The sequence below is a fragment of the Plodia interpunctella genome, chromosome 27 (assembly GCF_027563975.2).
Source record: "Plodia interpunctella isolate USDA-ARS_2022_Savannah chromosome 27, ilPloInte3.2, whole genome shotgun sequence".
Classification (NCBI taxonomy): Eukaryota; Metazoa; Arthropoda; class Insecta; order Lepidoptera; family Pyralidae; genus Plodia; species Plodia interpunctella.
Genome location: NC_071320.1, coordinates 256,680 through 273,289, shown reverse-complemented (window position 1 = coordinate 273,289; position 16,610 = coordinate 256,680). Strand labels below are relative to the sequence as shown.

Here is a 16,610-nt window from a genome sequence, read left to right as displayed (position 1 = left end):
AAAATAAAAATTATACCTACATAAAATTTAATACAAACATATTGACGACCTCGGTGGCGCAGTGGTAAGATTCTTGCCACTGAACCGAGAGGTTAAGTATTTAGTCTATATAAGTTATTTAGTCTTTCTGTTGTTCCCGAAGGTTGACTGTACTTGTACCAATTTTGGTGAATAAAGTTTGAATAAATAAATTTATTCTGTATTTATGTTTATTTATTTATATGTATTTATTATGGACCATAGATATATGAATTTGAATCTATATCTCTCTCTCTCTCTCATTTATGTATTAGACTTCACAGTCGCAAAATGAACAATGTATTTTAAATATCGGTCATAAAGAGACTCCTTTGTTCTCAGGCCACCCGCACTTCTTCAACCAGCTGTCCTCCGGGCTGGACATCATCTCCTTGGCCGGGGAGTGGCTGACAGCGGCCGCCAATACCAACATGTTCACGTACGAAATCGCGCCCGTCTTTATCCTGATGGAGAACGTCGTGCTGCACAAGATGAGGGAGATTATCGGCTGGAACTGCGGGGATTCTATATTGGCACCGGGTAAACTGCTAAATTCTCGTATACATATTTTGTGATCATCCATATCTTTAACTATTGTATCTTCTACTTTTTTTCTGGATAATGCTGGATAACAATTGTAAATGCAATGTGTCTCGATTCCCCGTGATTGACATGCTTCTCTGGTGCGTAAGAACTCACCAGAACCAACCAGAACTCCCCAGAGCTCACTTTCCTACTATTTCCTCTCCGCTTTGCACAGTCTTTGATATCATGTTGAAGCGGTGGTGGTGTAATGGTTAAGACGCCCGCCTGTGGATCGTAAGGTCCCAGGTTCGAATCCAACTCGTTCCACATGAGTTTGTATACCAATCTGACTCATGTACAGTGGTTTTCATCGACCACCATTTGATTCCGGAGGAAACCTGCACACTGGTTGATTATTAACTTGTGTGTGAAATGGAGAAGGCAATGGCAAACCATTCCATTATTAATGCCTAAAAGTTGTTGTGTGTGTTTAATTCCACGTAATGACCAGCCATGAGTAATACGTCTATGAAGTCATGCTCTATATCGATCCCACTTAAGTTGGATAAAAAATGGATGATAATTCTTATGATTAAAGACTGGTATATTTGCTCGCAGGTGGTTCCGTGTCCAACCTGTACGCGTTCCTGGCAGCACGGCACCATAAGTTCCCGCAGTACAAGGAGAAGGGGCTCACCAGCATTCCTGGACACCTCGTCATGTTCACCTCCGACCAGGTACAGAATAAGAGTGTTCAAAGCTAGTCAAGCTGCAAAAGAATTTTTCTACAAAGAAATGTTTGCAGATTAGTTCCACGAAGTATCGACATTGGGGCATTCAAGAAAAAAGTCAACCGCTTTCTCATGTCTGCAACGTATTGGTGTCGGGTTGCCGGTGTCCATGGGCTGTAGTGTTTGCTTACCATCAGTCGACTCGCTTGATCGTTTGTCTGCACTCCAATTGCGATTTAGTTTAAGCATATTGGTTTCTCATTGGGGCATTTCTCAATTGGGCATTAGTCAAGAAGCGCGGGCATTTTTGAGAGCATCGAATTCATAAATTAACATAAATACACATTAATAAGCACTTCTTATTTTGTATACTCATTGCACATATTCAATTTACATGCAGCAAGGTATATTGTGCAATGTACAACACGAGCTGTTGTAAAACCAAGTATTTTTCATTTTCCTTATTTTTCTTTACCAAAGTGCCATTACTCCGTGAAGTCCTGCGCCTCGGTCTGCGGCCTCGGCACCGACTACTGCATCTGCGTGCCTTCAGACGAGCGCGGGCGCATGATCCCCACCGAGCTGGAGCGACTGGTGCGGTACCATAAGGACCGCGGCGATGTAAGTCTGAATCGCGCTAGCGAGATTTTCTCATCAGGTTATATATACCTATATTATCTTTTATAGGCCTTTAGCATCTGCGTGCTTTGTGTTATGCATTTAGACGAGCGCGGGCCCGCCGAACTGGTACGGTACTGTATGTAAGGACCGCGGCGATGTGAGTCTGAATCGCGCTAGCAAAATTTTCTCATCAGAGTATAAGGTCTATGTGGATTAAAATGGCGGATGATGGTTCTAGATTATAACATAGATTTAGTAAGTACTTCGCTTGTACCTACCCTGCGGAGTACCTACTAATTCCATGCTTATAACACTTTCGCCACTGTGACACTTAATGGTAGTTATTTGTAACCAAATGTCAAATGAACTTGATGCCTATTATATACCATCAAACGACGAACTTAACTCTATTTACGTCGTAACTCTATATTACGTCATATGTATGCAAGAATTTTTAACCGCAAGAAAATATACCAGCAATTTATGTCGAAACAGCCGAAGTTCGGCGCACTGCCAAATAATAATAAACAGCAGACTTATAGAGAATAATTACCAACTTTTTCGCAGGTACCCTTCTTCGTGAATGCCACGTCAGGCACCACGGTGTTGGGGGCCTTCGACCCGCTCGTGGAGATCGCCGACATCTGCCAGAAGTACAACATGTGGATGCACGTTGACGTAAGTGTCACAACACTTCTGCATGCAACTAGTTCTACAGATATAAGGTAACAATAATTAATATATTCCAAAGTCTGTCTGTCATACTTTCAAAGGCCAAAGCACTGGGCTGATGTTGATAGAATTTGGAATAGATGCAGTTAAGTTATGGTAAGTTTTAGCGTCATTGTTGCAGGACTGACGGGGAGGCGTTTGCCCAACAGTAGGACACTTAAACACTGCACAATGTATTGCAACGACATCGTAAATTAACAATTCGTAATACAGTACGAGCATGCTTCACGTGTGTCGCCGACGTTGAGCCGACTAAGTTCGCAAACTTAAAAACGACGTAATTTTAAACACATGCGTCTATAACAGCCACTTTAGGATGAGTTGCATCAGTCTTTGACATTGAATTTAACCGACTCGCCGCTGAGTTTTAGACAAAATGGCGTCCTGCGTATGTCAAAGCTAACTCCATAGTTGGTTGATGAAAACCACTCTTAAATTTTTGAAAATTCGGCCTAAGGCGCTAATTATGTCAAACCTTAATCAAATTATTAAAAATTGTTATCGTTTGCTGGCAGGCCGCCTGGGGTGGTGGACTTCTGTTTTCCAAGAAGTACAGGCACCCTCGGCTCACTGGCATCGAGAGGTAAGACTTTTGATTAGTTACTTACTTACTCAAATTCAAATTCAAATTCAAAATTCTTTATTCAATTTAGGATGATATACATCACTTATTGACGTCAAAAAAATTACTTAAACTAAGTCTACTGCCGCCTTCCAAAGCGTAGGTGAAGAAGAAGCGGCGCAACAAACTTCACCGCAGCCTATTCTCCAAGGACGTCAATTAACAAATATAGGTCTTATATATATATATTAAAAATATATATATCAAAATTTGAATAAATAAATAAAATAAAATATGTATTTCCAATAAAATTGTCACACAAAATATATATATAAATAAAAAGCTAAATGTACAAAACGTACGTAATAATGTCATAAGTACTACTGTAAGTACTCCACGGATAAGAACAACGTTATACACGACGAACGACGTTAAATGATGAATGAAAAGCTTTTAGTAATCGAAGTGGCTCGGTTCTCGCAAAAATATATTTAGTATCCATTTGAGCATTTGTAGATTTGTCATCGACACGTAAAAAAGCTGTAATAGTACATTGGTGTGCATGTTGGGCCCGAGACGCGAGTCGAGGGCCGCGAACACCCGAATTGTGAATCTTACTTTGTTTCGAGTGATACAAACACATTATTTATACGACAAGGTCCACCCAAAAATAAAGCATATTTATTTTACTTTCCTAAGTTTCTCTTTAATAGTATAAAAAAATACCTACTTTATTAGAGAGAGAGAGAGAGACAAAATATGAATAATAATGGCACGTAAGCCCTTCGGACATGATAGGGACCAACACTGTTCAAATTAGTTTTTCGGCATTTCTTCTCAGCAATGGCCGTTCCGAAATGCCAGTAGTTTGTAGCTTTTTGAGAAATTACTTTATAATATAAAATTTGACGTGAAAAAGTGTCTGTGAAGGACTAATTTCTGAATAAATGATTTGATTTGATTATCCTTATTTAGAAATAAATATATCAGGACAAATCACACAGACTGAGCTAGCCCCAAAGTAAGTTCGAGACTTGTGTTATGGGATACTAACTCAACGATACTATATTTTATAATAAATACATATATAGATAAACATCCAAGACCCGGGCCAATCAGAAAAAATACCATTTTCCATCATGACCCAACCGGGAATCGAACCCGGGACCTCTCGGTTCAGAGGCAAGCACTTTACCACTGCGCCACCGAGGTCGTCATTTATAATTCGATCGATTTATTCAATAACGGCTAGAGAACAATGAGATGACGCTAAAATTAAAATATTCGTGATCGAAACTCACTTCAATAAAATGAATGTAGGTTATAAAAGATATAATGTAATTATATAATAACATCAAACTAAAATCGCTTTAAAGCTATAAAACCGTAATTCCCATTTAAACACCACTCAGGATCGAACCCACGACTCTCGCAGCTCCCCTCTAAAACAGTTTTCGTGTTAATACGATACAAGCGTACAAATTATCCCACATACAACCCTCTCGCAATACACTATCTCAACATCCCTTTTGAAAGATGTATTGAATTTTCCATCTATTTTTATTTTGACAGAGTTCTAAAAAGCGTCATTTAAATTTCGTTCCAGATGCAACTTTGTCGTTTTCAGTTCACAAAGGGTTTCGATAAAGATTGTTTGGAGCTGTCGTCAAAGAGCACTTTGATAAAGTTGCATGTGGGTTTCGGTTAAATATTGAACTAAGTGGTTATCTCCTATTGACTCAGGCGTACGGTTTCGCACGTTTTATGCTAATCCTTACTTTTTGGGGTTCAAATCCTTACTTACATTGAAGAGCTTTTTAAAACAATCAATTTTGACGGAACTACAGTTTTCTTTTTAATCTACAAAACCAGATAATTAGAATCTCTTTATGGTCGTATTCCTTATGGCTGAGGGTCGTGGTCATTACGTGGAATGAAACACACACAAAAACTTTCTTGACACTATTAATGGAGTGGTTTGCCATTGCCTTCTCCATTTCACACAATAATAATAATCAACCAGTGTGCAGGTTTCCTCACGATGTTTTCCTTCACCGGAAGCAAGTGGTGGTCGATGAAAACTACTATACATTAGTCAGATTGGTATACAAACTCATGTAGCACGAGTAGGATACGAACCTGTGACTTTTCGATCCACAGGTGTCTTAACCATTACACCACCACCGCTTCATTAGGATTGGGATCGCAAGATTGTTAGGATATTTCGTTAGTAATAGTTATTTAGTTATTACAAGGACATTAGACGCGCAAGATCATTATAATTTATAGTTCCCGCCCTAATAAATGACCACTCTATATCCTTCCGTGGATATCGATCACGAGGCGCCTAAAAGTGCCCACTCTTTACATATTATAAAACAAAGTTCTCTGCTATTCGCGATAAACTCAAAAACTACTGCACGGATTTCTATGCGGTTTTCACCAATAGACAAATTCCTGTGGACGGTTTAGGTTTATAAGTATTTACGAGCCGATACCGATAGTTTTGGTAATGAAAGTTCCCTGCGATAAACCTAATTAATCTTCAATAATTTTAACAATTCCTTTGCCACATTTTATTGTCAGTTCCCGCCAAAACCCTCGGCTGCATTGTCATTCTGTAAGACACGTCAAAAATCTTACTTCTAAATCTGCGCGGATATAACCATATCATACCAGTTAACCATATATGGTTAATTATAAAAGATATATATTCTGTAAAACTCGATCGAGCACTAGCGCTACACTTGCGGAATTAATCCCGGGAGCCCTACGTCCAAATCTACTATTAATTACCTACATCACCCCAATAAAAAACTAAAACTGTTATTTATCAAGTCGGGAATGCAGGCGACAGCTTGTGCCGTGCCCTAGTTTAGAAGATAGGTTTTTATTATTATTTTTAATTAACTGAAACCCGAGACTTCGTGCGCGTGGCCTCTATTGCTGTCACCCGCGTAATTACAAAAATAGTTGCCTTTTTACGCACAGTAGCGCCGTATACTTTATAAAGCGCCATTGACTACAGATGTTCCAGTTTTCTAGATTAATTGAAACAGATAATACATAAAATATGCCCACGTAGGTAGTAACCTACGCTCTCAGTAGAGAGCGGGGCTTCGGACAACAATTAATTTTAAATATGACCACAAATCCTTACATATTATAAATATTTTGACGACCTCCGTGGCCTAATGGTCATCACGCCGGACTGCTACACTGGAGGGCCCGGGTTCGATCCCCGGTCAGCTCAACATGGAAAATGATCTCTTTCAGATTGACCCGGGCCTTGGATCTTTATCTTTAATGTACACGTTATAGAATTAGTATCTCGTAACACAAGTCTCGAACTTATTTTGACTAACTAATTCAGTGTGATTTGTCTCTATATATTTCTAAAAAGAAGTCACCCTGCCGTGTCTGTTTGTATGAACGAGATAAACTCAAAAACTACCGGACGAATTTTTATACGTTTTGCACCAATAGACAGTGTAATTAATACCTGAGGAAGATTTAGGTATATAATTTACTAACGGCCCATCCCGGCTTCGCTCGGTGAAAATCATAATAAATTACACACACAATCGTTCCTTCAGGAATTTTACTTTCTATTAAAAAAACCGCATCAAAATCCGTTGCGGGAAGCGATTATGTATCGTCCGTTGTTCAAATTTTAACTTCAATAAGTGATGTATATCATCCTAAATTGAATAAAGAATTTTGAATTTGAATTTGAACTTTATATATTTATTTATTTATATAATTACAATCTACTTGTAATCTGTGTGGTCAATTATTGCATAGCAATCACGTCCCATTATCATCGCCTTTGTATCTCGCGCTCACGTCTAGGTACCTTAAGGTCACAACTGAAAATCAGTGCATTGCTCCCCCGGGTAATAGTACCGCTGAGTTGTGTCCTTTTTGTATTGCTGGAACGCACTCTTATTTGTATTGTGTGTGTTATTTAAATGAAGAACCTGTATGTGTTGTGTATTTTGTGTTGTGGCTACATATAAAGATTTTATCTATCTATCTATCTACCCGAGTGAAGCCGGGGCGAGTCGCTAGTTATACACGAGCTACGATTGACGTGTGAACTCTCTGCTGCTATGAGGCGTGCTACGGCGTAACGTAACATAATTTTTAACTCCCGGCACAAAAAGAGGAATGTTATAAGTTTGACCGCTAAAGTGTGTCCGTCTGTCTGTCTGTGCACCTGGCACCGTAGCTCATCAACGGGTGAACCGATTTGGATGTGTTTTTTTTTTATTTGATAGCTAATTTTTATGCGGTGGTTCTTAGATATGTTTAATCAAAATCGGTTTAGCCGCTCAAAAGTTGTAGCGAAATGAATAGGTATTGAAAGTCGGATGTTTTTTAATTTGTCTAACAAATAAACTTGCTTCAAGCTTTTCTTTAACTTGCAATGTAACTATGTCCCCATGTCTCGGGTGGAATCTTGCAACACAATTTCGAAGCAGATATCTTCAACCGATTGAGCTGAAATTTTGTACACACGTTTAGTTTGGATGACAATTCACTATTATGATAAGCACGACCTGATGGTGCACCCAGGAACGGCTACAGACATGGGATTTCGTATGTCAGTATTTTTTTATATGATTAAAAAAAAAACTACGTACCAAAAGTCGTGGAATAAAAGTTGCTTGTTTTGATGTACCCAAGTAGTCTTTAGGAGGTTTTGCGTTCGATACCAGTAACCCTGTATAAGTATATTTTTCTTTGGAACAATAAAGTTTAATAAATCAATTGTCAGTCGAACATATATACACAATTTAATTTCTTCAAAGCTGCGGTGCTGCCAGCCCTAGTGGGCTGTCACATGGTCCACCGCCCCCGCATTTATCCGGACTCCATCCCCGGGCAAGCTTTATACACAGAGGAGGTTGATAGTGGGGTAAATGCCAATTTTATGAAAGCTGAGCCTCGGGGCATCGCTCCCGTGGAGATTTCGGGATAAAAAGTACCAAATATCATGACAAACAAACTTACTTTCGCATTTACAATATTAGTTAGGATTGGGATTGATTTTTGGAAATGATCCTTTCCACAAGAAAATTGACGGATCATAATGACAGCTCGGCCGCAGCGGTCGAAATGCACTGAGAACCACCCTTCTATGCCCTTATTACAAAAAGAAGGGCATCCTTGCACTGCAGAGTGCGAGCTAGCTCGTCCCAATACAAACCCTTCACGAGAATGATTGCGTGTTGACTGAATTTTGTTTACATGAATAATTGTATTAATTAATCATGATATCATCCAAATGCGATAAGGTCAAAAACTACCGAAATTTGTTTCATATAATGTAGTGATTATGTTTTATCTGAACCAATAGTAATCTAGTAAAGTAACATTATATTTACATGTATCAACATGTGGAGATAACCCAGTCGCGCTCAAGTTTTTGAAACAATTAAAACACTTAAAGCTTGGTCTCCACAGCTACTCTGTGTGTGGAGTGTATCCCCCGCCGCTGTATGAGTATTTAGGAACAGCTGAGCCTTGATTGATGTGTCTAATGGGCTCGGATTACAGCACTCTCTTAATAAACGATATGTTTTTCTGTGCTTTTTCTTTTATTCTGCGAGAGAAATAGGTGTTATTATATATTATACTTAAAGGCTTGCATTGGAGAAAAAATTGTTATTAAACAAAGCTTATTATAGTGTTGACGAATGTCTCGAATATAAATTTCAATTATAATGGAAATAAATATGAATAAATATGAAAATTACACAATTATTAACAAATTATATTTATATCAAGCAGATATGAAAATCAAATTGTTATTGACAAATTATAATTAGGTTGACTATGTAAGTATATACATTAAACAGATATTTTAAATAATAATAATAATATAAAATAGTCACACTCCCGCCGAGACCTGCTCATGGGCATATCATTTCATTGGTATATCCGGGAGCGGGTCTTAGCGGGAGACCTACACAACATCAAAATTCTCCAAAGGGCCTCTACGTGTTGGATCCATATCCCCACGCAAGCCTCTCAAAGGACCGGACTATGTGCCGTGAATCCCAAAAGGAGATATAAATAGTAATTTTTTTAACTGATTGATCTATGAATTTAAATTGAATTGAGTCCGTAATTTACAATTTACTTATAGACATTTATTTTGAGTGCGACCTCCTCTCATCTATCCACGTTGCTGTGCCCGCCAGAGTCCATAAATATGTGCTTTTTTTATATAATTTATAACAACATGTCAACTTTATGGTATGCAATAAAAATATTGAGTATTGAACTTCAAAAGGCGTAAATACACACCTAAATTTACGCCGTTGAATTGAGTTTCTTTCGGCATTTCTTCTCAGCATTGGTCGTTCTAAAATGTCAATAATTTTTTAGCTTTTAAAGAAATTACTATGTAGAATAAAGTTTGCGTGGAAAAATGCCTGTGAAGGTCTAATACATTACTAATATCATAAAGGGAAAAGAAGAGAATTAACTCAAAAACTATTAGGCCAATTTTTATGTAATTTGGCACAGAGATAGACGAAACCTTCAGGAGTGGCTACTTTTGTGGTATTCAGGTTTTACCCGAGCGATGCCGGGGCGGGCCACAAGCTTCTGAATGAATAGCTAGTAATCAATAAAATGGCAGTATATCTTCGTTTCAGAGCTGACTCCGTGACCTGGAACCCTCACAAGCTGATGGGGACACTGCTGCAATGCTCAACGGTCCACTTTAAGTATGAGGTGAGCTCATGACGTGATTAAAACTGTACAGCGACAATGTTTTCTGCATGGCGATTAAATTGTATAATGCGCTTCCAGTAGACATAAGAAAGACACAAAAATTTATTAAATTCAAAAGTAAATCATTTGACTGGCTCTTGAATAAATGTTTTTATGAAATAAAGGAATTGTTCCAGAGTCATTTATAATTGAAATATTTACACGGTACTTACGTTTATGATTATTAAATAGTTGACCAAATATATATAACATTTAAAAGTTTCAATATGTATAATGTAATGTAATTTTAATACTTGACATTCATACGCCAACTGTGGCAGAATATGTTGTGCTTTTGATTGTTGTCACCTATTTATATCACCATATTCTTTGGAATAAATGATTTATATTCTATTCATGATAAAGTTAACAAGAGAAATTTCAAACAAAAATATTTAAAAGCTTTATATTTGTTCTTTTATATATGTACAGTCAACAGATCTGTTACCTTGCATCAGCCTTTATGGCGCGGTAATTGTGGCGAGCTTGCAATGAATTTGGGTAGGTTGACGTGCTGTTGACTGTACGTGACACAATCCATGTTTCCATTTCCAGAAAAATATACGATATTGCATTGTGGTTACTGCTTTAGAATAGAACTACTTCATATTCTACCGTGGATGTCGTACGAGACGACTACGGCTTGGCATTTGATAGACAACAAATTAAATTTTTTTTTTTACGGTAACCCCGAATATAACGTGTGTATAAATGATGGCTCGTGGTGTAGGTGGCAATGGACTGTAATTTATTGTAATTTTTCGGAGCCGGTTAAATAAATATGTCGAGATTACTTCGGAGCACTTTTTATTGGCACGAAAGACAAAGAGGAAGAGAAAACATTTTTAAATGTGAGCGTAAATGTTGCTATTGTTAAAAATTAAAAATATAATTTAGTGTTGGGATTTTCAACAACGAGAAACAAGCGATGTTTAGGGAGATATATATGTAATGATTCGGATTTGCCTACAAACTGTACAAAAATAAGAAATCTAATTAAAAACACGAATTCTGATAGATGACAAAAGGCATAAGCAATAAAAACAAGTCGTGCTGCAAATTGTCGTCATAATTTTAATCTGCGATTAAACGCACGGCTTGCTCGTCAATCGCAGTACTTTCGAATTACCAGTTGAAAGTCAACCTTAATGCCTTGTAATAAAACTCAATATAACTGTCAAGAGGTTTTAAAGCTAATGGATTTTGCACGTTAAGTGGTGGTGTTAAGGTAGGTTTTGCGATGTCGTGTAGTGAAGAGGGTAATTGGCAACATATGTTTGGAAGTGTCGAGAAAGGAATTTAATTAAATATACAAAGGATTAGGGATGGGGCGATGCGATAAACTCTAGTCGATTTTTACAAAGCTTTTATTTAGCTAACAATGTATGATGTACATACATATATTGTTAACTAAATTAATATTAACATCCCAAAATAGACCTGACAATTTTATATTTTGATGATTGTTCGAAGGCCCTTATATTAATAGAAACTTCAGTGAAAAAAATTCTGTGGTGAGATCAATGATTTCGAAGATATGACAAGAATAAAATCACACATTTTTGGACTCGTCCAAACGCTCCGTACTAAATGACATGTGGAAGTGACGTCACAACGTGGTAATATGTTCGCAACAAAAGCTATGTTTGTTCGACAGCTACATTAAATATTACGTTTTGGTAATGCTTTCTCAATAAAAGTTGTTACAAAACTTTTGTTTTTTATGATGGTTAAGTTTGTTTTTACAATTTAATATATTTTTTAATGGACTTGTAACCAACTTAAAATATTCGTCCAGCTACATTTTTCATACATTACATATTTTTTACAATTCTCTGACCTTGACACACTATTAGTTTTAACTTATACACAATTATAAGTTAATACTAATCGTGGGCTGTTGTATGTGGTTAATTTTTAGGTTTTCAAAGGAAACAAAGAACCCTTATACCCTCATGTCTGTCCATTCGTCACCGTCTTAGCTCAGAGACTATTAGTACTAGAAAACTGACATTTGGCAGATACATATTGTCGTTCTATCTAAGATAACTATGATTGTGATGTGTGATTCTCTTACATCTTTTAACAGCTATAACATGTCCCACTGCTGGGCAAAAGCCTCCCCTCTCTCTTTCCACGTGCAAGGAGCACGTGGAAAGAGAGAGGGGAGGCTTTTGCCTTCTCCATCCAATATCTGTCGAATGCTCTAACCTCATCAGTCCTAGGCCTACCTCGCTTTCTATACCCGTCATTTGGAATCCAGGTTATAAGAATGTGGGCCCATCTTTCAGGCTGCATACGGCAAACGTGACCCGCCGTGAGTTCCACTTTAACCTAGCCGCCGTTTCTCCTATATCTGTCAGTTTTGTGATGGAACGCAGTTGTTATGGGATACTAACTCAACGATACTATATTTTATATCAAATACTTATATAGATAAACATCCAATAACCGGGCCAATCAGAAAAAGATCATTTTCCATCATGACCCGACCGGGGATCGAACCCGGGACCTCTCGGTTCAGAGGCAAGCACATTACCACTGCGCCACCGAGGTCGTCAATAATCTTTTTCCATCCCTACGATTTTCCCGACAAGGGCGGAGTTCAGAAATTTATTATCCACCATACTGTACTGACGTTCACGAGACGTCATCGATCCATCCCCAAGCAAATGCCTATCTTATTACCGAACAGTAACCGTGAAAATGGCTTGAAGCTTTTTTCATATTGGAAAATGAATTTTATTATTAGCACGTTTAGATATATTTTTGTTTGACGTGTCTTTTGTGCGAGGTATGCGGGTTACAGGAATTCTTGTAAATATTTTGGGGGTCCCTCGTCAAGGGATGTTTGCTGAATAGCAATGTGTTAGAAATGCAAAATGCTAATAGAAGAACAGAACTTATTCTCTCTCTTTCTCATCTTCGTATGTTACTTAGTGGCTGTGAAGCCACGAAACCCAGGGTCAGCAAGAAATCTATGTGTCAAATGAGATGATTTGACAACTCTTTGTTATGACATGCATACCTGATAGTGCGTCAAGTGCTTCAAGTATCAACTCCCGAGGGAATGCCTCAACGGTTTACAGTCACGCGTTGATTGCAACAATCTCTCAGACGAAGATAAAAAATTGCTTGTGTCAAAAATGTAATTTTTGTAAAGAAATTGTCATGTTTATACTGATCTCGGGCTTCGGCACATCATAGCTGCGAATAAAACCACGTGGATAAGAATTATTATCTATTTATTTACTTATGTGCACAACATATCAGTGTAAATACAAAACTTATAAAAAGAAAACTAAATATAAAGGTACAGCTTATTTCTATACAAATCTCCTTACTATTTTTATGTAATTTACGAGTACATATTAAAATATTCACACCATAGATTTACATAGCATACAATACGCTTCAATCCACCCTTGGGGTTGGTGTTGACACAGATTATGCAAAATTGTTATCTGTCCACCGCACTTGTTTGTCTGTGGAGTTTGCGCTGGGTGGGTTAATGTAATTTAAATCGATTAATCGACTAAAAAATGGCGTAACTATTTGTGGATTTAAGTGTTTTACGTTAAATTGTCAAACTCAAACTCAAATATCTTTATTGCAGTAAATGTGTAATACAAAGTGTGGCATAAAATAGTATCAACAGTTTACCCTTACAGGCATGCAATATTAGCGTTATGTTACACTTATAACACATACTATGTTCTATATATGGATACGTGCAGTACTTACAAATTAAACTGTTTGTTTAATTTGTAAGTACTGAACTACTGTTTTTCAAAAAAAACGAATTGTCAAAATCTTTTATGATTGTAAAAGATATTTACCTACATAATTGGTTAGGTACTTAACTGATATCATAATAAAGTATGTAAGATATTTTTAAGTTAAGTAATAAATTTGCAGTCTTTTATGTTTTGACAAATTAGTAAGTAAGTAGATTAGTTTTATTTTTGAAACATATATATTCTTATTCGAAAATTGTTATGTTTAAGTTTAATATATTTTTTACGGGTTTTGAATTCCTGGAAACGCTTACGGGAACTGAGGGCGAAGTGCGGGTTTACATTTCACTTCTCACTATCGAATCGATACGCAGTGAGACGCAGCGAACCAATCATATTGCGGTATGTTGCCGTTGCGTCACAATCGCGCACTGTGATTGGTATAATAGAATAGCAAAGTGACACTACGCACATTGAAATCACAGACGGCCATGACAATACATGGCGTGTCGTCAGTATATATATATAAAACTCTTGCGTTACTGAGTGACTGACTGACAGACAACGTACAGCCGAAACTACTGGCCGTAGAAAGCTGAAATTTGGTGTGTAGATTCCTTGGACAGTGTAGGGAAGCACTAAGAAGGGATTTTCTGAAATTCCCACGGGAAACGTATTTTTACTCTCATACGAAGTTGCGGTAGTACTATACAATTTGACATGTGACGTTAAAAATTGCTTGTAAAGGTCAATCACATACTTCGATATGCGTGATTTGACAAAGGAGTGCATGAAGTCTACGAATTTGTTATATGGTGGAAATAAGCCGCTCTGGCCGCGTGGTCCTACTCCCTCTGTCCTACCAATCGGACAACTATTGTTTTCATTGTCATTTTTCACTCTCCTTCCTGACGGCCTCGGTGGCGCAGTGGTAATGGACTTGCCTCTGAACTGAGAGGTCCCGGGTTCGATCCCCGGTCGGGTCAAGATGCAAAATGATCTTTTTCTGATTGGCCCTGGTCTTGAATGTTTATGTATATATATGTATTTGTTATAAAATATGATATCGTTGATTTAGTATCCCATAACACAAGTCTCGAACTTACTTTGGGGCTAGCTCCTATCTGTGTAATTTTTTTTTCCACAGGGCATCCTCCTGTCCTGCAACGCGATGTCGGCCGAGTACCTCTTCATGACGGACAAGATCTACGACCCGCGCTACGACACCGGCGACAAGGTCATCCAGTGTGGCCGGCACAATGATATCTTCAAGCTGTGGCTGCAGTGGAGGGGCAAGGTAAGGCTGAGAGGACTGACCATGTCTCACTCTCTCTCATCTGAGCGTTTTCCCGGTTTCTTCAGACATCTACCACGCCACATGCACAACGCCTTAGATACGAAAGCCGAGCAAACGCAAAGAATATATACAAGCCACACAGATGATCCACGCCTCCACAGACAGATGGCGCTACGGTCGACTCAAAACAAACGCTACAAGCCTAGACCGCGCAGACAGTGCGTTTTCGATTGGAAGCATATATACAGCCTGCGACACGACACCGTCTGTCGCGTGCGGTTCCCCGGCGCTGCACCTAGCGGAGGGAATATCTTCCATTTGTGGCGGTCGTTTTCTTACTTTTACGCATTTCCACTTAACACGATCGTCGGTACCTAGTTGTCAGACCATTGTCACGCATATCGTGACATGCGTGACAATGGTCTGACGACATCAAAGCCAAGCACTTATTGGGTTTGCCCCTTCTGCCAGGGCCGGGAAGCGGCGTATTAGTCACGACAAACCAGACTGATAGGATGAATGTCAGACGTGATAACGATGACGAACTGTAAGTTGAACGACAGGAAAGAAAAGATACAAGTACACAAGTACTAAATTATACAACATACATACAAGTATTAAATTATACAACGAAAATGGTCCGGAATTTTATTTTAGTAGCGATTTATAATTACATATTTTAATACCCTCGGAAAAACTGGAATCTAACCTAATTCATATGGAATAGTTTCTCAACTTTTTTTAGTTGTGGTATAATGTTAATATATATATATATATTAAGATTGTTAATAAAGAAATAAAGCAATTTTCATGTCATATGCCTTCTACCAGGGTACTTCCGGCTTCGAACGCTTGATGGACCGGCTCATGGAGCTGTCAGAGTACATGGTGCGCCGCATCAAGGAGCAGCCGGACAAGTTCCACTTGATCCTGGAACCGGAGCTGGTCAACGTGTCCTTCTGGTACCTGCCCAAACAGCTGCGCTCGCTGCCACATGATAGGAACAAGGAGATCCGACTGGGGAAGGTAGGTCCCAATCCTAATCGTAACTTCCTAACTAATATTATAAAAGCGAAAGTAAGTTTTTTTATTTGTTTGTTACCTCTTCACGCCCTACTACTCAACCAATCTTCTTGAAATTTTGCATACATGAAATTTATAGCAAGGAGAAGGTACTTCTCATCCCGGAAAATAACTGTTCCTGTAGAAAATTTACGCGGGCGAAGCCGCAGGCAACAGCTAGTAATATTATAAAGGTGAAAGTTTGTGAGTATATTTGTTACTTCTCCAAATGGCTGAGCCTTATTTTTACAAAATTTGGTACTGACGTAGTTGATACCTTGGATTAACACATAGGGTACGCGATTCCCTGAGACATTGGTCAAAAAGTCTGATAGTCAATGGCGCTTTATAAAATAGATGGCTCTACTGTGAATTAAAACGTAAGTAGGTATTTTTTAAATAATTAAAAATCGCGGGTAATATCGGCGACGTCAAACAAACCAAGCTCAAACCTTGAAAATATACGAAAATCTCTCTTCAATCGACATACTAACCCTAAATTAATTATAAATTCATGCTTTTCTAATGGTCTAAAATAC

General features: G+C 38.1%; 1 protein-coding gene across 2 annotated transcripts in view; it reads left to right on the top strand.

Annotated features, from left to right (window-relative positions):
* The window catches only part of Gad1 (Glutamic acid decarboxylase 1), a 41,546-nt gene that overhangs the window by 23,394 nt on the left and 1,542 nt on the right, over positions 1 to 16,610 (top strand). For both annotated transcript variants that reach the window (XM_053765751.2, XM_053765750.2), the window contains 8 exons: positions 361 to 558; positions 1,162 to 1,280; positions 1,755 to 1,895; positions 2,463 to 2,573; positions 3,143 to 3,210; positions 9,858 to 9,936; positions 14,860 to 15,009; positions 15,841 to 16,035. In XM_053765751.2, coding sequence (XP_053621726.1) covers positions 361 to 558; positions 1,162 to 1,280; positions 1,755 to 1,895; positions 2,463 to 2,573; positions 3,143 to 3,210; positions 9,858 to 9,936; positions 14,860 to 15,009; positions 15,841 to 16,035 — 1,061 coding nt within the window. The remainder of the gene's footprint in view (positions 1 to 360; positions 559 to 1,161; positions 1,281 to 1,754; positions 1,896 to 2,462; positions 2,574 to 3,142; positions 3,211 to 9,857; positions 9,937 to 14,859; positions 15,010 to 15,840; positions 16,036 to 16,610) is intronic.